The sequence below is a fragment of the Ochotona curzoniae genome, unplaced genomic scaffold, assembly GCF_017591425.1.
Source record: "Ochotona curzoniae isolate NIBS_2020 unplaced genomic scaffold, NIBS_Ocur_1.0 scaffold_274, whole genome shotgun sequence".
NCBI classification, from domain to species: Eukaryota; Metazoa; Chordata; class Mammalia; order Lagomorpha; family Ochotonidae; genus Ochotona; species Ochotona curzoniae.
The window spans coordinates 13,722,032-13,749,184 of record NW_024467101.1 but is presented as its reverse complement, the minus strand read 5'-3'; the positions used below and the strand labels follow the sequence as shown (position 1 = coordinate 13,749,184).

At 47.4% G+C, this 27,153-nt stretch overlaps 1 protein-coding gene across 4 annotated transcripts in view; it reads right to left on the bottom strand.

The window, feature by feature from the left end:
- CIT (citron rho-interacting serine/threonine kinase) overlaps nt 1-27,153 on the bottom strand; it is a 164,456-nt gene that overhangs the window by 30,880 nt on the left and 106,423 nt on the right. For all 4 annotated transcript variants that reach the window (XM_041003643.1, XM_041003646.1, XM_041003642.1 and 1 more), the window contains 8 exons: nt 25,276-25,392; nt 24,364-24,473; nt 23,236-23,410; nt 19,123-19,320; nt 11,022-11,075; nt 3,969-4,166; nt 3,347-3,540; nt 668-803 (listed from right to left, as the gene is read on the bottom strand). In XM_041003643.1, the coding sequence (XP_040859577.1) occupies nt 668-803; nt 3,347-3,540; nt 3,969-4,166; nt 11,022-11,075; nt 19,123-19,320; nt 23,236-23,410; nt 24,364-24,473; nt 25,276-25,392 (1,182 nt within the window). The remainder of the gene's footprint in view (nt 1-667; nt 804-3,346; nt 3,541-3,968; nt 4,167-11,021; nt 11,076-19,122; nt 19,321-23,235; nt 23,411-24,363; nt 24,474-25,275; nt 25,393-27,153) is intronic.

Genomic DNA, 27,153 nt, shown 5'->3' with positions numbered 1-27,153 from the left:
AATGACCTCAAGCAGTTTTTAAATACGAAATTACAAAGAAAATTTTAAAATCTAGATATAATGTGTGTATGTGAAAAAAATGTGAGCCTTGCACTTGTAAAATCTGATCTGTGCTTTTTCATCCATAACACTGAAGCAAAAAGCACCTGTTCTGTATCCTTCTAAAGTCATTAGCTAAAGAATCCAGAACATTCATGCAATATAACATGGAAAGGTCCACAGACAGAGCACATGTATATTTGCAGTGTGAAATATGGAGGACCTGCCTGTGTCATTATGCCATAATGTGCCCTGACCTTGAGGCTTAGGGAAACTGGCTAGCTGTGAGTGCCATCAAGCACCTGCCCAAGGATGCATGCTCAGCACTAAGTCCGTACAGCCCTGTTCGGAGTGAGGTGCCAGAAAACAAGAGAGTTGTTGCCCTAGATAGAAATTCAGGACGTTGGAGCCCAGATAGGGAGATGTTACCATGATAACGCGACACCCACCAACCATTCACACCATCACCATGCAAGGACGTCCCGAGGAGACACAGGTGACATTTCCAGAGGGAACGGATTTAAGCTCATGGAGTATGTTTACCAGGGACTGAACAGAGATTCATGTCAAGTACGGCTTTGAAAAACAAAAAATGCCTTTCCAAGAGGCCGGAGGGACGAGTGCTGACCTTGTCAGAGAGGCTCTCGGCTTTCAGCTTCTGCTCTTTGAGGGCCTGTTGCAGAGCGAGGATCTCGGCCTTGTGTTCCTTCACTGCCAGTTCCACCACCTGCCGAGACTCGGTGATCCGCTGGTCGGCCCTTGCCCTACCAGAGAAACACACAATAGGCCTGCTTTCAGAGCTCCCGTGCCCAGCGATCTGCAGAGGTGAGGCATGCATCCGACCCCGATAAGCAACTCAACAGGCTGAGAGCTACACAGATGCCCAACCTTGTCTTCTACTTCCAAATGATTTCATTCCCTCCTACCGCTGACCAAGCAAAGATGTGACCCATTTCAGGCATTGGATTTAAAAAAAAAAAATGCCCTTAAAAACAAAGGTTCCTGTGAGTACTCACTTGGAAAGGGAAAGATATTGCCAAAGGCAACAGAGCTGTACATGCTGTATCAGGACCAGCACAGCCTCTTTGTGAGCCTGGCCCACTGAAGGAACACAGGTGCTGGGACCATGGGAGACCCCACTGGAGCTGCAAACATTTCTTCTCTATAAACGTGTGCAAGAAACCAGATACTTTAGGGGCTCCAAGCAACTGAAGTGTGACCCAATGAATGGGTCCACAAGGAACACAGAAGAATGGAAACCAAGAGGCCAACTGGAAAGATGTTGTCCCCTCCCCTTTGTAGGTCAGACATTCTCCTACCCCACCCCTCGGCTCCTGCAGGCTTCTCCACAGACAACTCCCTCCGTCCACCCTTACAAACTCCAATATTACTCAGCCTTCCAACATAAACTCAACACCATGTCCTCCATAAAACCATTCCCAGCTCCTTCTTGGCCTGCTCCATACCAAAACTGTTTCTTGCCTAGTGCACCCAATGCCCTGCTTGGGGACATAAATATTAGGGTACCAGAGCCTATCTTCTCCACTAACCTTCTGAGGACAAGAATTCAGAGTTACATTTTCCTCATCTTGGTATCTCATAGAACATCAAAAGAGAACAGGAAAAAAGGAAAAGCCAAGCTTATTCAGAGCTGACCTGCAAGTCAACACGAAAACAGACGAACACAGACTTCTTAAGCACGTAACCATAATTACACCTTCCCTGTGAGCTTGTGTATTTCTTAATGATCATTATAATCATCACCATTAATACTACTGGAGAGGCAGACAGAGTTCTAACTACATGCTCACTCTCCAAATGCCTGCAACTGGGGGCCAGGCCAAGACCAGGAGCCAAGAACTCCTTGCGAGTCTCCCACATGGCTGGCATTGACCCCAGCACATAAACCAACACTGTCGCTTCGCGGGGTGTGCAAAAGCAGCAAGTTGGAATTCCAAGTGGATCCAGGCCTCGAGCCAGGCACTGAGATGCAGGTGTCTTATCTACCAGGTCTAATGCTTGCCCCTGACTTGGATGTGGAAGTCGGCTCCTGCCCCAGAAAGTTCTCTGGAGGATTCTAAGAACAGCCAGAGTAGGAGCCAGATTTGAAGATGGGACCGGAGCTCACAGCGAGGAAGTGGGGAGCCAAAGGGATTCAAGGAAAGCAGAAACAGCCTTGAGACATTTCCCCTACCCCCACCCTGGCCTCCCCGCAACAGCAAACACTCTGAGTGGGTGACTGTGCAAAGAGGAGCTATTTCCACCAGTGTCTCCTGATGCTTAAGGATTTTCATCTTTGCCAATATCTTTTCTACTGCAACTGAAGTGAGCCTAAGATTATCCATCCAACACATCTGGCTGAGTCCCAGAGGTGTAGCTGACACACCTGAGCAGACCAGGGGACCACAAGCAGGAAGCTGACACAGGCATGGTCATCAAAGAAAGACATGATTCAGCAGTCTGACCTGAAGCCATGAGGCTGATTCTGTCCTAGGAGCTATCCTTGTACCAACTGGAGAAGGCACCCTTTCTTCAAGGCCATTTCTTTCCATCTGTAAACTGTCCAAACACCCAACCCTTTCCTGTCAGGAGCTGTGAAACTATCACAGGAATACTTCACACCCTGATGTCTTCGATACAAACAGGCGCCTCAAGCTGTGCAGGCCAACCTGAGCTTCTGAGCCCCAGAGGAGAGGGCTTCCACGCTGGGGGAGTGCGACAGCAGAGCAGGGAGGCCGCCTGAACATCAGTTGTTCTCCAGAAAAACTTTGTTCTCCAGTCAACTTTTCTAGTAAAGCAGCAGTCCCCAACTGGAGGCCACCACTTGGCCCCGTATGAGGGGACACAAGGAACAACGTTTGGAGACATTTTCGGCCATCACAACTTAGCAAAAGGGATGCTGCTAGCACTCTGTGGGTAGAAAGAATGGCTGATGCTTGGTAACCTATGATGTCCAGCACAGTCACCTACAAAAGGAGCACCCAGGAGCTGGGGCAGAGGGGACAGACCAGCACCAGACGCAACCAAGATGAAAATGGTGGTGGTCTGGCAGGGACACTAGAAAACAAACTGAAGAGAGCATCTCTACCTTAACTCCGAGGTCACTGCACAGGCCAAAGGGACAGCGGCCACTGCCTGGGAATCTAGGGCCACTGTCCACAGCAGGGATGACCAGCCCCACCTGCTTTTCCTCAGCAATCTCCCAAGAACCTCCTCGGCCTCGGCCAAGCTGGGACAGCTAGTCACCCTGTTCACCACTCTTCTACTGCAGTCGCCTGCCATTGCCTCCCACAGGCAGGAATCCCACCTGCTCTGCTTCTCGGTGTCCAGCATCCGCTGGAGCTCTCGAACTCGACACTCGAACTGGGACTTCTCGTCCCCGAGGACACTCCGCCAGGCCTCCCACTGCCGCTCCTTCTCCAGCAGCTCGTCGTTCAGGGCCTCAAGGTCCATGACCTGCTCCTCCAGCATTGTGCAGGTGGTCTTCAGCGCCTCCATCGTCTATAAAACAGTACCACCGAGTTACACCTTGTACGAAATGAGGATGTCCCAGGCCCAGGCTCCGAACAGCACGTGGTTCTAACAAACGGACTGAGATACGGCTTCTCTCTGCTCCTCTAGTTGGAGCGGCTAGGACAGAAGGCATCGACAGCCAGCCTTTCCTACTGGTGCCTCAGAGGCAGAGTCCAAAGCAAGGCCTGGGGCATGAGGCCACATGTACGCTAACCTTACAGAGCATTCACTTTTAAGTTGGTTTAAATCAAAATGTAGAAGAACTATACACTTTCACAATGACAGTTCTAAGATCCCAAAACCTTGGGAACAAGGCACAATAGCAGAAAGAGCTTGTTTATGGAACAGACATCAGGAGGTACTCTGAAACTTTGGGGCACACCCCCCAGGAGTCAGGCCTCGTCTATGCTCCTCACCTGCTTCTGACTGGTGAGCTGCATCTCCCTCTCCGTGATCTCACGGCGGAGGTGGTCCACTTCACTCCGCAGCTGTACAATCTCGTCGTTGGCGCCGGAAGCCTCGTCGAGTTGCTTGGACAAGTAGAAGTTTTGGTTGTTGAGTTCGGCATTGTCCTCAGTCAGCTGATTTAGCTGCTCCTCCAGGTCTGTGATCACCTAAAAAAGCAAAGGAATCTGGTGATATGCCCGCTTAACAGTTCCTTTTCAGTAAAGAATCGCTTCAAGAGCTGCGGTTGGCTATCACCGTGCAGCTCCCAAACCCTCAAAGCCAAATCCATGTGTGCATGCCCACCCACTCAGGATGCAGTGGCAGAAGAGGGAAAGCCTCAGTTCCTCCCTAACTCAGGATACACCTGAAGAACACAGCAAAAGCCAATCCATCGAAAGTGATGGACAGGGTCACTTTAAGGTGGTAAATGCAAACTGAGCAAGGAGGAGCGGAAGTCGGATCATCACAAATAGGCTAATTAAGCTAGAAACGGCCCTGAGACCATCTATGGAGGACACTGCTACTGGAGATGACCAATGTGTCTTACACAGCGCGATAATGCTCTTATCATGGAAGACCGGCAGTGAAGGACACTAGAGTTATTCTAATCACAGGCAATAAATGTAATTTCATGCAACAGTGGAAACAGAAACTAAAGGGAAACTCAGAATGACCCTGCAGATACAGTACTGGAACACCTCACTTTAGCAGATTTCACTATACAGCTAGCTATCCGAAAATGGGAATTCATGAATATGAGATTGTGGTTTTACTGAGAGATTTAATCTGGTTTTTGCTCAATTATGTCCCTGTTCAGTCGCACAGGGACTTCTGCTTCAGTATACTTAGCTTTCTCTCGGCTGAGGCTTGATGTCATGGCTTAGAGAGAGCACTCGTCTATCATGCTTTAGAAATTTAAGGGTGATTTTCTAATAATAGTTGGAATGGGGTGCATGGGCAGTAGATTCAACTTTACAGAACAAAACAAAGTAAATTAAAAGGCAACGGCTCTTAAGCCCACAGTTACTCATTGTTTCCAATTTTCAAACTGAGAGCAGACCTACTGCATGAAACACTATCATTAATTTCCACAATCCGTATTTAACCCCTTTGATTATTAATTTTTTCAAAAAAATTCTTCCTGGGCATATGATTTAAGAACATCAGTTAAGTTCATTTGTTGAAGAACATGGCCCAGAAAACACAACTTTCCATTTTGTTAACTGAGCTGATGGTCTTACAGTGTTGTAAGTGGTCTAGTAGCTTGCTTTCTCAGTGTTAAAAAAAAAAGTGAATTGCTAATGTGTTCATTGAGATATGATGTCAGCTACAAGAGAGGAATCAAAGCTGAGCAGACGCTCAGCCCAACATGGCATCAGGGACAAAGGGAGCGAACTGCACATCTGTCATTCATGGCACACAGCTGTGCCTCATTGGGCAGCTCCCTCGTAATGGAGTCTCTTAATGTCAGAACTAAGGAACAACCAACTCCCCACCTGTTCCATTGGTTTGCTTCCTTTACATGGCAAACCTCTTCCATCCTGACACTTCACATCCTATACCATAAATGCCTCTGCTTAACCTCTACTGCATTCCCGAAGGAAGACAAGATGACTAAGGCAAATTGGCCTGGTGAGGGTTCCAGAGACACCCCGCCACCCCCAACTCAGCCACCTCGGGCACGGCTGAGTTAGATTTTCCATCTATGCTTTAGAAGCTCAACAGATCATTTTCTACTCCACCTGTTTTCATTTGTTGCTTTATTTCTTGTGTATTTCTTGACCTTCGTGTGTCACTGGAAATACTGGGAATAATGATGAATGACCCATATGATGCTTCATTTTTAAAGCCTCTTGGGAAACAGACCATAGGGAATCCATTCACATAAGCCTGAATTATTTACCTGTCATTCAGAGATATATTTAAGCCTTTGGGTAACTACTTACTTTCTCTGATTTATTTGTGTGTGTGTGTGTGTGTGTGTGTGTGTGTGTGTGTGTGTGTGTGTGCGTGTGTACAACATATCATGAATCCATTTCTGTCAATTCTTCCATTTCTCCCAAAATTAGAATACATAGTTCCAAAGAAGAAACACTTGAGAAAAGGCCAAGGAGATTCAAGGTTTTTATTGTCAGGATGAGTACTGTGCTGCAGTGGGTTAAGCCACCACCTGCACTGCGCACATCCCACATCAGAGTGCCTGGGTTCTGTTACCAGCGCCTCTCATGATTCCAGCTTCCTGCTAATACACATCCTGGGAGGCAGCAGGTGACGGCTCAGGTGCATGGGCCCGTCACTCCTGTCACTCCCGTCACTCCCGTGGGAGAACCCTATGGAGTTCTAGGCTTCTGGCCTAACCTACCCTGAGCTGCTGTGGGTTCTTGCGGAAAGAACCAGAGGGTGGAAGGTTTCTCTTTCTCCCTTTCTGTCACTGTGTCTTTCAGATAGATTGAAAATATATAAACATTGTTAAAGGGTTTATTACTCTCACTTCAGTGGAGATGGGCCCACTGTAGTGGGAAGGGTCCTTCTGTGTCGGTGATGTCATCCAGTTCTCAAGGGTTCTTGTGTCTCTGGTTTCTATTTCCAGTTTGAGAATGCTGCTTCTATATTTGGTCATCGTCTCTATTTTGCCCACTTGATAAGAAAAGAGTGACATGTCTGGATGAAGTGTCCATGCAGGGACTTGAAGCATTTTAATTCACTCAGCCTTTTTATATATTGTTGGTCCCAGCCAGAACATGTACAGGCGTGACCCTGCTTCAAGTCCCTGGGAACATGGCCCTGCCCACCCCATACACCCATACAGTATAGAGTCAGCCAACATGAAATTGAGTTGGAATACAGGCCGTAAATTAAAGGTCTCCCTGCTTTTAAAATGTCTGCCTTTGTGGTAGTCGTCACTTTATTCTTGCCTTATAGATGTAACTACAAGGCTAAGTGACTTTCCCAAGGTCACAGGGCTAGTAAATAACAAAGCCTCACCTAGCTCTGAAATGAAGAACCTGTGCTTTTCTCCTAAGCTGTACCACCTCTCTCAAACAGATGTGCGCATTCCATTCTTCCTTCAGATCCTCAAAACCAGAAATGATGGAGTAAGACACGCTGTCCATCGAGAATGGCACCCCTTGATTTTATACCAGGTTAACGTCCAAGGGGGATTCTTTATTTGTTTTAATCTGGAAGGCAAAGTTACAGAGAGGAAAGGGGAGATAGAATTCTCCCATCCAGTGATTCACTCCCCAGTAACCAAAGCTATGCTGTTCCGAAGCCAGGAGCTCAGAGCTTCTTCCAGGTGTCCCACATGGGTACAAGAACCCAAGCACTTGGGTCGTCTTCTGATGCCTTGACATGCCCATTAGCAGGGAACTGGATTGGAAGTGGAGCAAGCAAGTTTCAAACCGATACCCATGGGAGATGCCAGAGTTGCAGGCAGACACTTAACCACAACACCACAACACTGCCCTCCAAAGAGGATTCATAAGTCTACTTCGTGGCCATCGTAATATTGTTTCCACATTTCCACAATGATCTGTTTAGTAACAGGCTGTTATTATCAGGCTGTGAACTGTTCAACTCCATTCAGTTCATGCAGAGATGAACTGAAAGGCTGGTTGCACCAACGGAACTTTTTTATGTACATTTTTACAGATAGATTTTTGTGCAAATCTTTTAAGGGAGAACAAGGGTATTATCTACTCTCAGTGTCAAAAAAAAAAAAAAGGTGCTTGTTTGGAGCTCTGTGCTGCTCTTTGAGGCTGTCCTGCAAAGCTCCCAGCTCTGAGGAGCAGAGGTCAGCCTCTCTCCCCTGCAAGAACAGCAGGGGAGCATCAACGGCTCCAGGGCAGGCTGGAGAGCAAGCACCAGGCTAAAAAGACACAGAACTGCAATCCTATTTTAATGCTTCGTTCTTTCCTGAAGGCAGCTATTTGCATATTATTTATTTTTAATCTTATAGCTGACAGATTGATTCATAATTAAAACCGTGTCATATGTTTGCCCACCAACTCCCCTCTAAAACAGACTTAGGTAGGGCTGTAGGTGCCAGATTGAATAAAATCTTTTTTTTTTAAGGCCCTTCAAAATATAGACATAGTCTAGGCTTGGAAATATGACTGTTCCTGAGCTTTCTGAAAGCTGCTAACTGGGGAGCACCTCTCAATTGCACTGTCACGAGAGTCTCCACCAGTGCCAACGGGGGTGGCTCCTGGCAGACACAACCTTGGGCAGCACCAAAAGGAAGGGGACCACCCAGTGTGCTCATGTCAGGGACCTTCCAAGGGGCCTTGAACTTGGCAGCAGTGTTAACTGAGACCTCCTGGGATGGCCAGACACTGGTCAGAGGCTATGGTTTTCAGACTTTTTCAAGTAGCACAGCACTTTACGAGCAAGGCTATGTTATAAGCCCAGTACAAATGTAATGGTAACTGACATTGCTCAGTAGTATCTAAGGACCAGGCTTTGTGCAAGCATGGGGCACACACCACCTCCCTTAGTTCTTACACGAATCCTAGGGGGGAGGTGTTATTGCCAAATTCTATGACTCAGTGTTTTCTAAGTCCTACTGTTTCTGAAAATCTGAATGTATGCTGGAATGAAGCAACTATTTCTCCCCTCACCCAGCCCCCTAACAAGCAGTTCTGAAACCATGCCTCAAATAGTCCATGGTGGATTAGCATGAAGGATACCCGATGTTATCCCCATTTGACAGGTGAAGAAATGGAGGCTTAGGAATGTTACATCACGTAGGTTACCAAGAGACGAGTTAATAACATGAGTTCAGTTGGCCTGATTCCTGCGACCATGACATGGATCACTCAAGCACTACCTCAGCCCGTGAGCGGAAGGATTACTTCCTCAGATTTCTCAACTAGGGAAACTGTCCCCCACCCATCCACCCAAAAGCTTGGCCACAGAACACCAGACGTAAGTGAAGCAGGAATTAGAAGTCGCTGCTCCAGATAAAGCAAACTGGGAGAAGTTAGAAGATATATAAGTTAAGAAAGAAATCCAACTGTTTTATGTATTCTTATTCCAGGAAAACTGAGCTACCAGTTTTAAATGTGGGGGACAGAACAGATTCTTGGGGGACAGCAGGAAATTCCTGAGCAGAACAGTTGACATTCGTTTCTCTAACTGCTTCACTAGTTCCACAGATACGGAGACCCTGGAAGCTCCCCAAGTCACTGTTACATACGCCAACTAATTCACCCGCAACACAGCTACAGAAGTCATTTTTTTATTAGCAGTAGGATTACTTCTAGTGCCAAAAAGATTGGAAAAGGAAAAAAAAAATGATATGTGTGATAGGATTATACTGACGTCTGCATTGAAAACATGTCTGGGGTTACATCAGGAAAAACTGGTCATGTCAACACGCCAGTCGCGAATGGATGGGTGCTTCCCTTGAGATCACCCGGGAGTGTGTGAGAGACGCAAGAGCTCTGTGTCAAATGAGAAACTACAAAACTAGCCCAGGAGCAGAACCCAGCAGCTCCTGAAAGAAGGCAGGAGAGCAGGAGTAAGTCAACAGTCAAGCCTATCCTACTCCAACCGCCATGAGACCCCCCCCAAAACAAAACAAAATAAACAAACAAACAAAAACTGCCTGCAGGGCACCACTGGCACCTGTCAGTCTGGTGCGGACGCAGGCACATGGAAAACCCTCGCTCAAGAGCATTGCCAAAAGTGGTATGCATCAGGGAAACAACGCTAATGTCCAAACGCCAGAGAAAGGATGAGTAATCTACAGTTGTATGCATACACTACAAACACTCCACAGGGACAAGAAGGAACAGATTAGGGACAATGCCAACAACACAGAGCAACCTCAGAGAGGAGGAAGAAGCAACGAATAACAACCAAAAGATCACACCCTGGCTGACTATGTTTCTAAGAGGACAGTCAGGACTAGTCTATGGTATCAGACGTCAGAACAGTTCATTCCCCTTTGGGCAATGGAGGCTGAAGAAAGGTAATAAGCTGAAGAGAGATACCCCGCCCCCAACAAGAATAGGATGCCCATCTTCTAAAAAGGGACTGCTTCGAGGTCTGATCTTATCTAAACCTTGAGTTTCTATGCTCTCTATGGTGGGGGTGGGGATGCTGCTCATTTGCTAACGCAATCACTATTTCTTTGTATCAATCTCCTCTCCCAGATCAAGTGTTTGGTGCAGCAGTTCACACACTGCTTGGGACACTCGCATCCCCTGTTGGAATGGCATGGGGTCAAAACCTGACTCTGCTTCCATTCCAGCTTTCTGCCAATACACACGCTGAGAGGCATCAGTAAATGACTCCAATGGCTGGGATCCTACATGAGATAATGGGGTTCAGTTTCTGGCTGCCGGCTCCCATTGACACAACCCTGGCTGCTGCAGGCATTTGGGGAATAAACCAGTAGCTGGGACATACCCATTTCCTTCTCTCTCTCTCTCTCTCTCTCCCTCTCTCACCTTCATATAAGTAAAAATAAATACATTTTTAAAACATCATCATCCATGGGGTCCCAGAATTTGAACTTGCAAGTTAGGAAGCCAGATTTGGCCTTTTTTGAAGGAAACATTGCTAGGTCTCAACAGAAGGACAAACTTGACTTTCCTGTGTGCAAGGGGCAGTTGAGAGTCGTCGCAGAAACCTCCACAGTGGCAATCAGACCGTTTCTGTCCTGGTCCGGCCCCCTGCCCTTCCACGGGAGGCCAAGAACAGGAGCTATCGTGGACCTTGACTGCGACTTCAGTAACCCACCAGTGAACCACACAGAGAATCATGTGACTTTCCCGACAACCCTCCTCCCTGGCAATAAAGAAAGGCTGTCATTAAAAAAAGAAAAAAACTGACAGAACCCCGAAAGATAGATTATGGCGGGGAAGGGGGTAGGCTCCAAAAGGTCCAAGTCTGACCAGCACTATCTGATCTAAGCTGCAAGTGTGTATCAAAACTCAGTCACTGGTGTAACAGAGAAGCCACCCCCTGGTTCAGATCCACATCATTTGAATCATCTTGGGTGAATTAATACTCACAGTACAGCTGTTACGAAGAGCATCAAATTTGCGCTGGATTTCATCTCTATGTGCCTAAAAGGTAAGAAGTGGATTATAAATTTTTCATCGGGTAGAACACATTCCTATACGCTACGGGTCAAAGTAGAGAGAGCAGCGGATTGCTGGGAAAGCCACAAATCGCTGCCATGGCAGTCCCGGCATCCGCTTGCTAGAGAACTCATTAATCAAGTCATCCCCGACACCAGAAACAGAGGAACATGAGACACCATGTGAATCACAACTGTCTAGACCGCACATGCACGCTCTGCACGCAAATCCCGTGAACGTTCACATTCACACCCAGGCGCTAGCGGGAGAAAGAGGTGGAGAGGGTGGGGAGGAGCAACCTAGGCTGAAGCTCCTGCTTCCTTTCATCTGTCCCATTCCCACTCTGCAAAATGAGTGGCTTTCCTCCCCAGCCTGAGCCCTAAGATGCACAACACACACACACACACACCCCACAGGACAATAGCCAGGACGTGGCATACGGGATTGTTGTTTTCATCAAAAGCTTCCAAGATTACAAAATGCTAAGGGTCCCTTGAAGTAAACAGTCTTTCTCCAAGGCTTGTCCGCCAAACAGGTGTGTTCAGAGCATGTCGTATGTGCCCACAGAAGAACACACCTTTTTCTGGGGAGGGGAGACAGAAAATACCTGAGTGCAGGAGCACACATGGGGGGTGGGGGAAAAACACAATGAGAGGAACAGACAGAAACCAAAGAAAAAGACAGGATGAACAAGACAGCGAGCCCAGCCAAGCACAAAACAGGAGAAAGAGTAGAGGGAACAACCTTTGCAAAGACCGCAGTTAAGACCAGTCAGGTGCATGTGAGCAACAGAGTAAAGTCTGAGTGGCTGCTATGGCCCAATAGCAAGCAGGAAAATTGAGTTTTCTGTTGCCTTTTTCTTTTTCTTATTTCCCTTCCCGGCTTGTTGTGCCCATGAAATAAGCAGAAACACCTGGATGGGCCTTGGGTCCTGACGGTGAACACTGTGATAAGAAGTCCTCAGATCTATGTAGCTACCGATCACAAGACCTACCACTTCCACCACAACATGTTTATTTCTACACACGACGATTATCACATGTGCCGATTTCACACATCACAGGACTGAAGAAAGAAAAAACATGAGGGAGTTTCAAAAGTCCAAGTGAGCATTTAGCTAGTGGATAATACACTCAAAGTCCCACGTTCAAGTGTATAGGCTCAATTCCTGGCTCCAGCTCTGGACTCCACCTACTTATGCAACTCCTCTGAGGAAATGGGTGACAGCTCAAGTAACTGGATTCCTGTCAGCCATGTGGAAGACCTGGATTGAGTTTTTAGTTTCTGGCTTCTGCCTCAGCCCAATCCTAACCTCTGTGGAAATTTGAGTTAAACAGGAGATGAAAAATTGTCCTTGCTCTGTGTGTGTGTGTGTCTACAACCACACAGGCCTGTGCATGCACCTATCTGCTTACCACATAAATAGATGAGACTTTAAGTTCATAGACCTGGCGTGACAGCGTAGCAGGTAAAGTCCTCGCCTTGAATGCACCACGATCCCATATGGGCGCTGGTTCTAATCCTAGCAGCCCTGCTTCCCATCCAACTCCCTGCTTGTGGCCTGGGAAAGCAGTCAAGGATGGCCCAAAGCCTTGGGACCCTGCACCCACATGGGAGACCTGAAGAGGCTCCTGGCTCCTGGCTTTGGATTGGCTCAGCTCCGGCTGTTGTGGCTGCTTGGGGATTGAACCATTGGACAGAAGATCTGCCTCTCTGTCTCTCCTCCTGTCTGTATATCTGCCTTTCCAATAAAAATAAATAAATCTTTTTTTTTTAAAAAAAAGAAAAAAAAATGGAATAAAGGGATAATGTAATTATCTCCAAACCTTTCAAAGTCCCTTTGTGCACACTCCACATTAGATTGCTGATAAAAATATATGTTTCTTCTGTGGGTACTGGCCAGACAATCTCTGCAAAGGCACAGTAGCAAGGTTAAGAAGCAGCCCAAGACAATTATAGACAGGCAGGCAGGGACCAAAAACCTTCAAGTTCGGTAAAGAGCTTGGGCTTCAACCTAAATGAAACTGGAAGCCAACAGAGGATTTTAAGGAGAGGAGGGCCAGGTCTGACTGTTGTCTCGGGCTCCCCATGGACATTATGGGAGACCAGATATAGAGAAACCTGGGAGAAGGTCGTTTTCTGGTACAAGATGATGGCAGTGCAGAGTAGGAGGGTAGCCAAAAACAGATGAGCAGATGGAACTGGGGGATTTCTTTTGGAAACCTAAGTGAAAGGGTTTGTTGATGGATGTGCTGACAGGAAAACAACAAAACAAAACAACAGAGAAAAACCTGGCAACTTAGAATTCTATACCAAGGAGGGGGCAGGGAAACCTAGTGAAATGAAGATTCTGTCAACATGCAAGCTCAAGAATTTGCTACCAGCAGACCTGTGCTATTAAGAAGCATTACCGCAGGTCCCTTAGGCAGAGGAACAATGGCACCCACAAACGGATCTATACAAAACAAGGAAGAACAGTGAAGAAGACAACACAGCAAAAACACCTGCACAAAAACTGAGAAAGTTATAAATGGAACATTTTAGATTAGAATAAACTTCGGAAATAATTGGCCTGTATTTATCTTTATAGATTTAAGAGGTCATGTTTTTTTCCTAAAAAAAACAAAACAAACAAACAAAAAAAACTATCTGCCTTCTTCCCTAACAATGAGATGGGTTAACATGATGTGCTAGAAATCCCATTCACCCCAAGTAGGCACGTAGCTGAGATCAGCCCTGGAAGCCATCAACAGCCTGGCCCCCAGGACCACCCAGGCCCTCCAACGGGTTCCATGACAATGAAGGACAGAAGGCAAAGACACGGCCTAAGAAGTAACGAGACCCCAGCGTTAACCAACCCAAGGTTGGAGGCGGGACGTTTGGTCCAATCAGAACTGCTCGACCATGTCCTCACAGAGCAACAGCAGCTGCTGTCAGCATGCATTTACAAGGCTGCGGCTGTGTTTCAACTGAACCCAATTTACAGAAAGCACGTGGCTAGCTGGATTTGGCCTATGCACTGCAAGTCCCTGCACTAACTATCTAGTGTGAAATCACTCAAAGGCAGAAATGGGAAAGTGGTGGTGGATTTACAGCCTCCAAATCATGAAGAGGAGCCCAGACAGGGCCAGGAGCCTTGGGCCACATCCCCACAAGGCCCTACTGCTCTGCAGATCAGAGTCTGCAACTAGCACCGCCTCCTGTCAAGGCTCATGGAGCGGTCCCAGCAGTGTCTGCAGTGTCAGTCATTTCCATCCGAATCGATCACCAAGGGGTCTTTGGGTCAATTCACCACAGCCAATGATGATCTTCTCTGAGGTGATAAAGTAACAAACCTTTGGTCATGCCGGCCTTGGATCCATCATCAACTGTGAAACACACACACTCACTCACCATGCAGAATGGATCCCATCATGGCTACCAGAAACACTACAAGCATGTATCAATCACAGAAGTGATCTGAGTAAGAAACTAAGACACAGTCTCTCTCATTTAAAACAAACAAAAAAACCAAAAAACAGTAAAATGTCAAAAAAGTAAACAAGGAAACTAAACTCTATAAAGCAAAGCTCTAGGTTCTCGCAATGAAATACCTTAGTGCTAACTAGGTGTTAGGTATTACCGGGGGGGGGGGGGCGCTGTTTGGGGGGAATACAAAATGATTAAGAGGAACTAGCACTGTGGCATGGCATGCTAAGCCTCCACCTGCAGCACCAGCTTCCCCTACAGACACTGGTTCAAATCCCAGCTGCTTCACTTCCAGCCCAGCTCCTTGCTGTGGCCTGGGAAAGCAGCAGAGGATGGTCTGAGGCCTTGGGTCTCTGTACCCATGTGGGAGACGTGGGAAGAAGCTCCCAGTTTTGCATCAGCTCAACTCTGGCCATGGCAGCCATTTGGGAAGTAAACCAGGGTATGGAAGATCTCTCTTTCTCTCTGCAGTCTACCTTTCAAATAAAAAGTAAATACACAAATCTTTAAAAAAAAAGTCTCCAAGAGCTCTTGCTTATGTGAGTTGTGCCTGCATGTGCCACATCAGAAGTTAAAGCAGAGATATTCTTAAAATATTGGTATTCCTTTGAAAATAACAGTAATATTGCCTTTGTGTCATGAGGGTGCATGTTGACACAGTGGAAAATGTCAAGATTGTGGGAATGGTCTGCCCCCTCAGTCCCGACTGACCACTGACCAGGGGCTGGATGGTGACCAAGGGGAGTCATCAGGCTGCAGTCAACCTTACCCAAGGCCCAGGCACAGCCTCTTCCAGCAGGGTTTGTGGATGACAGCTAGTGACCGCACAGCCTTGGTATGAGGGAACACCACAGCACTGCAGACCAGAAGCCAGGATCCAGCTGCCTGACCCCCTCCCTGGCCAGGCTCCTGGAACACGGCCTTCCACAACACCAGCCCATCCCACTCCACCCCAAAGCGGCCCTGATGTCACATTTTGGCTATCGTGCCAATGTCTTATTAATCAAGTACAATCTACAGTGTAACATAAGAAAATGAGAGTGTGCCGTGATTACTGTTTTACATGAAAAGCAATGGCTCTGGGGTCCTGCCCGCATGCTGGGAGTGGGGAGGGGTCCTTTCACTGCTGCCTGTGTCAGTTCTTTGACCACATCAGTATTAGAGCTTGGAGCCAGGAGCACAACACAGGCCCACGAGGTCTCACTGGCGTGCTCGAGCAGCCCAGCAGTCCCACTTGCAGCAATGCTTGGGCCCTATCCCCCACTGTGCACTGTGTAGTCTCCAACTTTCTTCCTTCTAGATCAAGGGAACACACAGGATCTTAATGATCAGGCCCAGGCAGGAACCTTTCTTTCCCACCCATGACCAATAATATCTCCTAAAAACTGCTTCTGTTTACACCCGACTTTGCTGCGGGTCTCCACCTCCTTTTAGCCTCTAATGGCCATGGATTTCCTTGCAAACGTAGTTGGTTGGATGGGAACAGGGAGAGTGGGAAACAAAAAGCACCAGGAAGGCTGACAAGGGATTCCCAGAAACCCTTCCAAGCTCCTGCCACGGAACTCTTCAAGTGCACCATGCACCATCTGATTTGGCCTGGAGGAGGGAAGCCAAACAATGTGGCTGCTCCTTTGCCAGGCCGGGAGGCGGATGGCCTCTAAAAACGAAGCCCACCTGACCATTTGCATTGACTGATGAAGCAGGCTGCTGGGAAGCTCACAAACGTCCTACAAGATCATTTTGATTCGATCCAACGGATGCCGGCACCGGCTCTGAACCCAGGCTCCCAATAACCAGAAAGCAGAATACACTGAATTTGTGACCATTTTCTCATTTTCTTCAAAAAAGTGCATTCTGCAGTGCCAAAAGCCAAGCGAGCCACTGGGGCAAGCACCACATGCTGGCCACAAGCAGGTTCCCAGAGGACTGCAGCAGGAGGCAGGGGATGGGCAAGGCAGTCCACAGCTTCTGCAGGGAACTGAAGTGAGGGGCGGCGGCAGGGTGGGGACTGGTTTTCTAAGGTCCTGGCACCAACCCCTGCTGCTTCTGCAGACAAGCCCCGTTTCCCACAGCTGTTTGAGCCAGAGAGCCCCACTTCCCAGTTCTCACAAGTTGCTTGCTGAAGAAGATGCTCAGAGGTGGCGGATCTCCTCCAACTGAACAGAGTGGTAACTCGGTGCTGAGTGAGGCTTCCAGCAGCCATTATACACAGCATGCGCCAGCAGGCAGCAAGACGGCAGGATTTAAAGGAGTAATCTCCCCATGGATAAGCAGCGGTGACATACGCTCTGCTTTATACCCTCCCTCTTGCCATACGGAGCCAGGATGAGATACATAGCACCACCTCCCCTCCCAGGTTTCCACACAGCAGCCAAGATCAATGTGTCCTTCTCAGCTGCTCCAAAGTAAAAGGATTTGAGGAATTACAGGCCAAGGCCCTGGGGGGAAGAAAAGGCTAGAAGACACTGCATTAGGCACACAGACAGAGCTCATTAAATATGATGTCTCCTTTTCTCCCCTCTAGAGCTTGGGTGTTCACACCGAGGGGAGATATTAATATCTACGCACAAAGCATTAAATAAAGTTGTTGTTGACATTTAAGTGTCTTCCTTCAACAATGCTTTCTGTCTTCCCCCCACTCTCCCAGATCCAGCAAACACGTAAGACTTCCTGGCATGCACTCCGGGCTGCGATTCATTCTCACCTCCTTTCTCTCCACTGCACCCTCCCAAATTACAGTCAAGTTTCTCTTTGCCTTTTCTTCCTTCCTTTGTCCTGTTTCACTGTTTTGCATCTTTCCAGTCAGTTCATTTTGAAACAAGAACCAATATATAACTGTGATTTCTTTTATTTCCACTCCCCAACCCCAACACTGGAGGTTCATGGCATCATTTACTGAGTGTTTTCAGAAATGATGGAACTTAAGGTTGCAGTTGGCCTCTGGCCTAGAAAAATCTAGAATGCACAAACACTTTCCATACAGAAACTACTCTGAACCTTTAGAGCCCCAGAAGCCTCCGGGGCCCTGACTGGCTGCACAAAAACCCCAATACTGTTAGACTGCATTTCCATGCGCTATAGAGGCTGGGATTCCCAAGTTCAACAGCAGCCAATAACTTTTAAAGATGAGACTGTCACAGGGGCCAGCGTTGTTGAGGTGCAGTGCAATCTCAGCAACTCATATCAAAATATTGGTCCTAATGGGCTGCTCTGCTTCCAGTCCAGCTCCCTGTGCCTGGGAAGGCAGCTGAAGACAGCCCAAGAACTCTAGGCTCCTACCTTTGGTCTAGCCCACCCCAGGCTGTCACAGTCATGTGGGAAGTGAAATAACAGATGGATAGAAGATCTCTCTTCCTCTCACTTTGCCCTTCCCTTTTTCCCTCCCTGCATTTAACTCTGCCTTTCAAATAATCTCCTTATGTAAAAAAAGAAACAGATATTTACATTACTTTTCAATCAGGTGAATCAGAAGCAATGAGCATGCAAGAGCTATCTACACATGTAAGCCTGTTCCAAGAGCTCTCTAGAGATACCCACGGATAGAGATGAGGGTGGCATCCAAGTTGAATGGGTATAAACAGGACACCCACTTAGGTACCTTATTTTAAAACCACTGGGAACCAATCAGCTACATTATACCCAGTGAGCAGGGGAGGACGCCCTGACCAGCAGGCATGAGTATGCCCACCTTCTTGGCAGGTACAGTGTTTGACCATGAGAAACGTATGTGCTAATGTGACAATAGATGAAAATTATTCTGTGCTCAAAGCCCAGGGTCCGCCAAGCCAAGCTTCCAAAAGTCACACAGTGTTCTACGTGGCTTCTGAGAAAGAGGAGGAAATGAGAAGATTTTACCCACTACAAGGACCATAGTTGGCACTGTAAGTTGATAAGCTAGTTGCCACTTTGCCACGGAAACTCAAAGGGGTTTTGTTAGTGTGAGTCAGACCTGATGAGAAAGATCAGCTGGGGGAAAACAGTCTTGTTTTTAGATTTCCAGAAAAAAAAAATGAGGGCAGAAACCCAAGGACCTCCCCCACTGAGGTCCACTTCCCGAGAGCACACTCCAGCTGAGTCAGCTAATATCAGAGAAGAATCACTCCCATCCAGATGATTCCAAGTGCATATGCAATTCAAGACACAGAATCCACAGTTGAAGAAAAAGTAACACAAATGAAGGTAATCAAAATAAAAGAGTTCTGGTAGCAAAGACTACAACTTTAAGATACAAGATTTTTTTTTTTCTTTATGATTACTGGAAACTAAAGTAGAAGATCAAGGGAAAGCAGAAGTCAGATCAATGACAACCACTTTGAAAGCAGGAAGGACATAAATAAAGGGGAGCTTTTCAGAATGCTGCAGAGAGCTCGGCTCTGACCGACGACACCAGTCCCAGAACTCCAGCAAAGGGGAAACCTGCGGAGCCCTGTTCTTTTACCCTTTAAACACTTCTGTGGGCCATTCTGGCCCTCTGGGTATTTCTGAGCGAGCAGATCCCTCAGGCGGTGCCACCCTCATCCCAGCTGAGGCCTCCAGCCCCGGAAGGTGCCCTCCCCAGACTCACCGTGAGCGCCTGGATCTCCTCTTCTGCCTCTGCAGTGGTCTCCTCCAGCTCCGTCTTGGCCTGGCGCAGCTGGCTCTCCAGGGCGGCCCGTGCAGCCTGCAGCGCCGTCAGCTGGGACTCCCGCTCCTGCAGGGAGAGCTGCAGCTCTGTGAGCTGGCGCTTCAGCTCCAGTTTCTGCTCCTCGTGCTCCAGACTGACCTGAGGAAGGCGAGGACAGGCCATGCTGATGGCTGCCAGGGAGGTGATCAGAATGCCACCTGCTGCTTTCAGACCACGTGGTGGGGACCTAACTCCCAGCCTTCAACAGGGTGGAGTGGGAGAGTGGGTCCAGGTGGGAGGGCCAAACAGCTCCAAGTCCCAAACAGCTCAGACACCAGTTACAAGTGAGGATATATGAGGGGGCAGAATTAACACTTGATGAGTTAATGTTATAATGGCTACAAGGCAGAGACTTAATCCAACTGTGAAGTATAAAGTTGGGGTCTTAGGAAGCAACTGGGTTAGATTAAGGAATGGGGCAGAGCTAGGGGCTTCACAGATACGCCCAGGAGTGCTCCCTGTCTCACCCTGAGATTCTACTGCAGCTGCTCTGCCACCCTCTCTCCTCAGCAGACACAAGGCCCACTGGGGCCACCTCATCCTCAAAACCATGAACTGAAACGCACTGTCTTCCTTCTTAAGTAGCTTTTCTCAGTTACAGCAACCAGTCAGCTCAGATTTTTTAAAAAAAAAAAATTATCATACTGAGCATGTATATAGACTGTTTTCATTATTCCTTAGCAAACAGTAACTATTTACATAGCATTTATATTGTATTAGGAGTTGGAAGCAAATCAGAGATGATTTGAAATACACAGGATAAAGTACATGTAGTTTGCACAAACTATGCCATTTTATGTAAGGGAGTGGAGGACTGTGGATTTTGGTATTTGGGGGTAGGAATGCATCGGAGTATCTTGGATCCAATCCCCCACAGTCACAGATGGAAAACTGTGTACTCTAACTACCCCTACTTACAAATATCCCAACGCCTGGGGAGGCTTCAAAGGTAAAACCACACACCAAGGACCACAAATGGGAATGACGATAATTACTCTGAACAGAAAAACGTTTAAAGGTAAATGGATGTAAATACTATATTAGTAACAGGGACACTTTGATCATTAAAATGCAAATGGAATAACAGAATGAATTTCATTTCTTTGAAACATCCTGGGCTCTCTGATTTGTTCTCATTAGGTAACCCACATTACTGTCACCTCAGGAGCTCTCCTTCCCTTCGCCCATCCATCCACCTATCTAACTCTATGTTTCACACATTAATTTAAGGATAGTAAAAAAAAAAAAAAAAGAACATGGAGAAGAGAGAGCCTCTACCTTCAAGTGGGGGCAAAATATGAAAACCGATTATCCCTGTACAGTGTGCCAAGGACAAAAGCCAGCCCGTGGGTTTGTCATGGGTATACAGCAGAATGCTAAGGAGCTAACTCCAATCCTGCTGAAGAATCAGTGAGACTCAAAACAAGCCGAGGAGGAAGAGGATTCCAAGCTAGGAAAGCAAGACATCCAATGATAGGGATGTGACAGAGACCATGGCATGTCTGCTGACCTGACCAACACTGACAAGGCCATCCTGGGGCCTGCGGTCAAGAGAATGAGACGCTTGCTGTTCAGGGGAACTGTCCGGAAGTGGAGCACACAGGGGTAGCTCAGCACAGGAGGCTGGGTGCATGCAAAGGACACATCCAGGAAAGATAAGAGAAGATAGACATGCCAGAGACTTAATGTGCAGGAACAACAGGAGTGGTGAGCGAGAGGTGGGGAGGGAAGGCACAGTAATTCCTGTGTTTCTAGATGAGCAATTACAAACAATGAGAACATCAGCTATAGCAAGGAGAGGGAAGAGGAGAGGAAAGGAGAGGAGGGGAAGGGAGGGGAGGGGAGACCAGACTGAGGAGAAAGAGAAGAAATTCAGACGTGGCATGCTAAATCTGAGCCCCATGGGACACATCCACATGGAGATGTCGAACACAGATTGAAACAACAGGCCAGAAACAAGCCAGAGGTGGCTCTGACTCGCTGAGCTCCATCTAGGGAAGAGAGGGGCCTCGGTAAGTCAGAAGAAGCTGCGAACTTGGCTCAGATGTGTACTGCTGACGACTACAATGATGATGATGAGAGTGATGTGACAGCCACAGACACAGAACTCACAACATGCCAAAACAACCCATGATAAGCAAACTGTGGCAATGAGTGACAGATTAGGCACTGAAGCAAACATCACATGAGCTCAAAATAAAAACACAGAACTAGCATTTGAACTCAGGACATCTGGCTCCAGAGTCTACCTTCACAGACAATGCACCTAACACCCCTCACTCTCTGTCTTACTGAAATGCCAATAGAGCAGGCAAGGACCAACAACTCTGAGAATTTCCCTACTGCCATTTGGCACAACCACGAGAGGCAGTGGCAGAGAGCCAAGGAGACGTGGGGGTGCTGAGAGGTGGGTCATGAAAGATGGAGCCAGGAGCCTTGCAAGCTGGCCACTCCCCAGCCTTCCCTGAACAAGAGCTAACCTTGCATACACAGGAGTTAGAGGAGGCCTGGGGCCCTTTAAGGTAGACCAACCTCAAGGCTGAGGCCTCTGCCCTCAATCTCACTAGCAGCAGGTGGCCCAGAGAAGATGAACTGGCCGTGTTATATTTAGAGCTAAACTCCAAAACGCCCAGGGAGAATATAGAGCTCTGAGCCTCTCATCAAACCTTTTTTATGTTTCTCCTTCCATCTTTGGGAGGCCAACCACACCAACTCCCCCCTCCCCCCAAAAAAAGCTTCCTGGCTTCCTGGGGACATTGAAATGGCCCAGAGGAGCTACAGCTGTAAGGCAGGCTCTTGAGAACAGACTCTGTGGAAGCGAAATGCAAAAGACATCCAAAGTTTCCAAGCTATAGGATCCTGTCTGGGTTACCAACACTCACCCAAGAGTAAAGATACAGCCTAACTTGATAAGTTAAAGTCCTACCCCAAGGCTTCTGGAGGAGATGAGACAATGGATATGGTGTGAAGAATCACCTAGAGGATTGTTAAAGACAACTCATTCCCTGTCCATTTCTTTCTACAAAGCTAACACTAAGAAATTTGCATTTTAAATGACATGCTGGCAATGCCAATGCAGGTGTCCAAACCTTGACAACCTCCTCAGATACACCAGCAAGTCATGTTTTCCTGTATTCGGAGAACCAACTTCATTCTGATAGCCCAGTTTGTAACTAAACTTGGATTCATGAAGATTTACATTTACTTCTCAGAATGCCATCCTGGTTAGGAGTCATTTCTTTAAGACCATCTTTGAAAAATCCCATTACAAGTGTGTGAGCACATGTTACACACAAGACACTGGGTTTCCATTCGCAGTTCTCCTGGTCCTGTATTCTACCAGGACCAATTCACTCTGCCTGCCAGGCTGAAAATGCCCAAGACCATGATTTGTTTGTCCTGTTACTACCATCCAAGATTGTTTTACACCTAGATAGGGAAATATTATTTTGAAGATTCCTAACTGGCCTGCAGAAGCCTTTTCATGTACATGCAGTGACTATATGAATGTAACTTCTTGTCTTTAGTCAACCTCAACACATCTGCAACCAAACTGTCTTGCCCTCCCGGTCAGGCTAGGCTGTTCTCTTTAGCTTCCTTGTAACTCCGAGGACAATGACCCCCCAAATGAACTGAATTCAGTCTTGTCCTTGAATGGGACTCTGCCACGGTCATCCAGCCACACTATGTGCTTGATGCTGCTAAGGTCTATGCCTGGCTTGGCTCATGTGGCCCCCCAGGAAACCCTGAGAAAGTAGGACTTGGGCTGCTGCCACATGACAGATGCATTCATTACAAGAGTCCCCTACATGGCCCCAGGAAAGAGACACATTGATGCACCTGCAAAACTAACAAGAAAAGGACAGGACGTGCACATCTAATTCAGATCCATGTGGTCCAGTCTGCATCCTGCCTCCCAATGCACAGTGCCTTCTGCACAGGTGTGGCTTTAGGGGGAAGCATGCCTGTCTTCAGGTCAACAGAACCTCTTGGGAGACAGCTGCTCGCTCTCACCTCCCTCAACCTTGTCTCCAGTTCTAGCAGCCGATTCTTGTCACTGTGGTCTTGGTGGCTGATCTTCTCCAACTGTTCTTCTAGCTTTCGATTCTGGGCTTCTAGTTTGCCAGCTTGTGTCTCCAAGTAAAACTTCTGTTGCCTGAGTTCGGAAATCATCTCTTCCTGGGCCTTCCTGGTGGGGGTGGTGGCAGGGTGCAAACAAAATCACAATCTGGTTAACAGGGAGCATTTCTCGGTAGGACAGAGAGAGACACATGGCCTCATGGAGTGAACCATGGCCATGCCAACATCAGCCCTCTGCTGCCTCAGTCTTGATTGGCTGCACAATCTCAATATGCAGGGGCTGGACACCCATGAGTTCTTCAGCTCTGAGTTTTATATATGGCTGAGGAGGAAGCAAAGAACACCAACATTTCATTCCCTTTTTTCCTTTTAGAGGCTCCACACAAGAGCAGGAATGGGACTCTTTAGAGGACAAAGGTGGCCTCCTAACTCAAAAACATGAGCCTGTGTGAATCAGTTGCAAAGAAAAGAAAGAACCTCTACCTTCTAGTTCTCTGTACATCTTCCCCATTGGAAAATCATCTTTGTAGAGAGATATTTACAATGGTGTGGGTGGGAAAGAATCCTGGAGAAAAGGAATTCATGGGAATCTTACTTTCTTCTAACAGTTTAACAGATTAAGATACAGTAAAGTGCTTCCCTGTATGGACAGTCCTCACTGAACCTCGGACATCCCACCCCAGGGCCTTGCCTAACTACAGTGAGATAGACGGACCAATCAGACACATAGGATCACTTCCTGATCATTAGTAAAGGCAGGTCTGGGGAACAAAGACCAAAACTTTCCAAAAACAAACTATAAATAGCTTCATTAGAGACAGCACAACACTCTATAATCGGATAGTAATTTGAGGTACTTAAGAACCCCCAACTCAACAGGGAGTGCACACATAGAGGGAGACCACTTAAGACAGGGAGGAAATCACAAGAGCGTCCCAGGATTAGGCCGACCCACAGAACTCTAAAACTGCTCCCGCTCGATCAGAGAGAAGCAGAACAGAGTATATGCCCCAGGAAAGACCAAAGTGCAGTAACATATCACGTCAGAATCTGAATACTTACATGTTCCTCTGGGTGAAAAGGCTGCTATTTGCGGCTAGCTTATTGGCTTCAGACAGCTCCACAATTCTCTGTTCCAGGGATCTGATTTTGGAATCCATGGCATTGATCATCTGAAACACAGGGGACCTTTGAAACCCCACAGGTAGACATGAAACTGGAATGGGGTTCTAGTGGGCCTGGGGACTGGGGTCAGACTCTTATCTGAAACTTTGCCAGTGGTGGCAAGGGACTCCAGCAGTCTGTACCCTGGGGATCACAGATATGACCTCTCAAACAGAAAGGACACGGCTGTTTTTCCAACAGGGATGAAAGGCCCTCGCACTGGCTAAGAGGACCCCCACACAGAAACGTCCTGTGAACAAGCCTGCTTACGACTTTGTGCCATCTGAGTGTGACCAGACCTTCAGCTTCCTCTCTGGCCTCTGCCACTGGGTTATCACTTACGGTAAATCCTTCTCGCCCACCCAGCTATGGCTGTTCTATATACTTGATATCAAAGTTTTCACCAATTTAATGACTCATAATAGAACTTTCCCAGGACCATGGTTTACAGATTCTTACATGGAAAGTCTCAATGGCATCTGAGAATAAGATATGTAGTCACAAGGTTAGGGTTAGGTTTGAGAGAGAGAAGTAAGAAGCAAAGAAATGGAGAGCCACCAGGCATTCTAAAGGAGCCCATCCCAGCAGGTGGAAGCCCAGCCCAGTGTGAGCTCTTGACAAAAGAGCACATCCAGGACTGCACCTTTAGGAGAGGAAACAGCTGCAAAGGAAGTTCCCTGCCCTCCACAAACTCCAGGCGACCGCCCAGAGAGAAGGCACCAGAGGAGATGCGTTCTTCTCAGGTGGGTGATTCTTGGCATTGCCAAAACCCTCCTCGAAAAAAACTGGCTTGGCGACTCCCCCACCTACCGCCTTCTGCTCGCTGAGAATTTTGCCTTTCTCATGGGCCTCCTCTTCGTGTCTCTGCATCAGGTTCTCCAGACTCTCCTTATCAGCCAGGTCTTTCTTTATCTGATTGTCCAACACCTGCAGGAACAAAGGAAAAGGTGAGCCTCCTTCGGTGATGAGGGGGAGGTGAGAGGAAGAGGAGGAAGAGAATAAACAGTGAAGAGGTCTGAGGTCACCAAACTGGAGCGAAAAGAAAGCAAAAAATAGCGACTTTATTTGTCAGCCCAAGGAGAGTGCACCAAAACAAAGTTGCCTCCAGGAAGAGAGGGGAGAGGTATCTTCCCTAGTGATCTAGACCTACAGAATCCAGTTCTCATCATCCATTCGTAGGCATTGCCTGGAGACAAGTAGTTCTTATCCAAGGCAATCTTAGCACCTAATGGGAACAAAATTAATCCTGGATACCCCTGAGTTGTGTGCAGGGAGAGATACCCAAGACTGCCGGAGCTTGTGTGACCAAGGCCAAGAATGTTCAGAAACAGCCAGGATGTTACCCACCAAAGGAAATGTAGGTGGATGGTTAACAGATTGAAAAAACAGCATCAAAGAGAGATGGAAAAAAGAGAACCTCTCTCTTTCTTTTGTTAATCTCCTTCAGCAATGAATAAAAAAAAGTCTCTGGTAAGAGAAAGCCTTCCCAGGGGAGGAGATAACATTTGTTCTCGGTGCTTGGGAGTGTCACTGTTAGGCACCTGCTGTTCCCAGGAGGAAAAAAATAAAACAAAACGGTAATGGTGTCACCAACCACCAGCTTCCATCTAATGTTCCGCGAAACATACCACAGCCTTCCCGGTTACCAAAACAAGCAAGAGAGAAAGGAAAAGGGGAGGCATAAAAACCTGCCGGACCCTTTGACCACAGCCTTGTGGTTCACATCAGAGGCTCAAACAAACCCACTTTTCCAGAGGACACCAGTGGCATCAAGAAGGACAACGGGATGTTGGGAATAAAGCTCAAAGAACTGGTGTCACGGTTGGGGCTGAAACCTGTCTTTCTTGCAATGTCTATTGTGAAACGCCCACAGGGGGCATCAACCCACAAAGGAGACCATTAGCAGGGAGGGGGCCCACATTGCTTAAGAAAAGACCCATTTTCAAAGAGGGTTTTCAACTAGAACCAATAAAAAAAAAATAGAAGTTGGCTGAGAAGGCTGGGGGACAGGGTCATGAGAAGAAGAAAATCGCTCAGTGGGACAGGTGACCGTTCTCTTGGAAGTCACAGCACAGTTCTAAAATTGTGAGCAAAAAAGCAGGGTGCAATCTAGGTTATAGGCATAGTTATGACCGAAATGGTCTCATGGAGCCCAGGACAGGAAACACAAAACAGAATAGGCGGTAAAGAAACTGCCTTATACAGGTTCCACTAAAGGAGACAGAAGAAAACACATCTTTTTCTTTGGGCATGGGCTCCACAAAACAAAGTTCTTTCCATCTGGGATGTGGCAGAGACCACGGAAGACCTAGACTGGGTATCTTTCTTCCTCAGGCGTGCTGAAGCAAAGTGACACACTCAGCGCCACCCTGGACCTCAACTTGTGTGTTCATCATTGACAAAGAGGTTGGTGGGGATGAGAAGGGACAATTATCTATCTCTAAGCTAGGACAGCATTCCACAGGCAGCAGGAGGAGGAACAGCAAGATGGTAGGGGAGGCTGAGGGATTCCACTGTAGGCATCTAAATCAATTTAAGGCACAATGTGGCTTTCAATAAGAATGTCAATACAATCACCCAAATCACAGGACGCATTTTATAAAGGATTCTTTTTATCATGCAAATGTGCTGCTGCTTGGAGCCTCATTGTTTCCTGAAAGCTGGTTTATTCTAAAGAGAAAAAGTCTG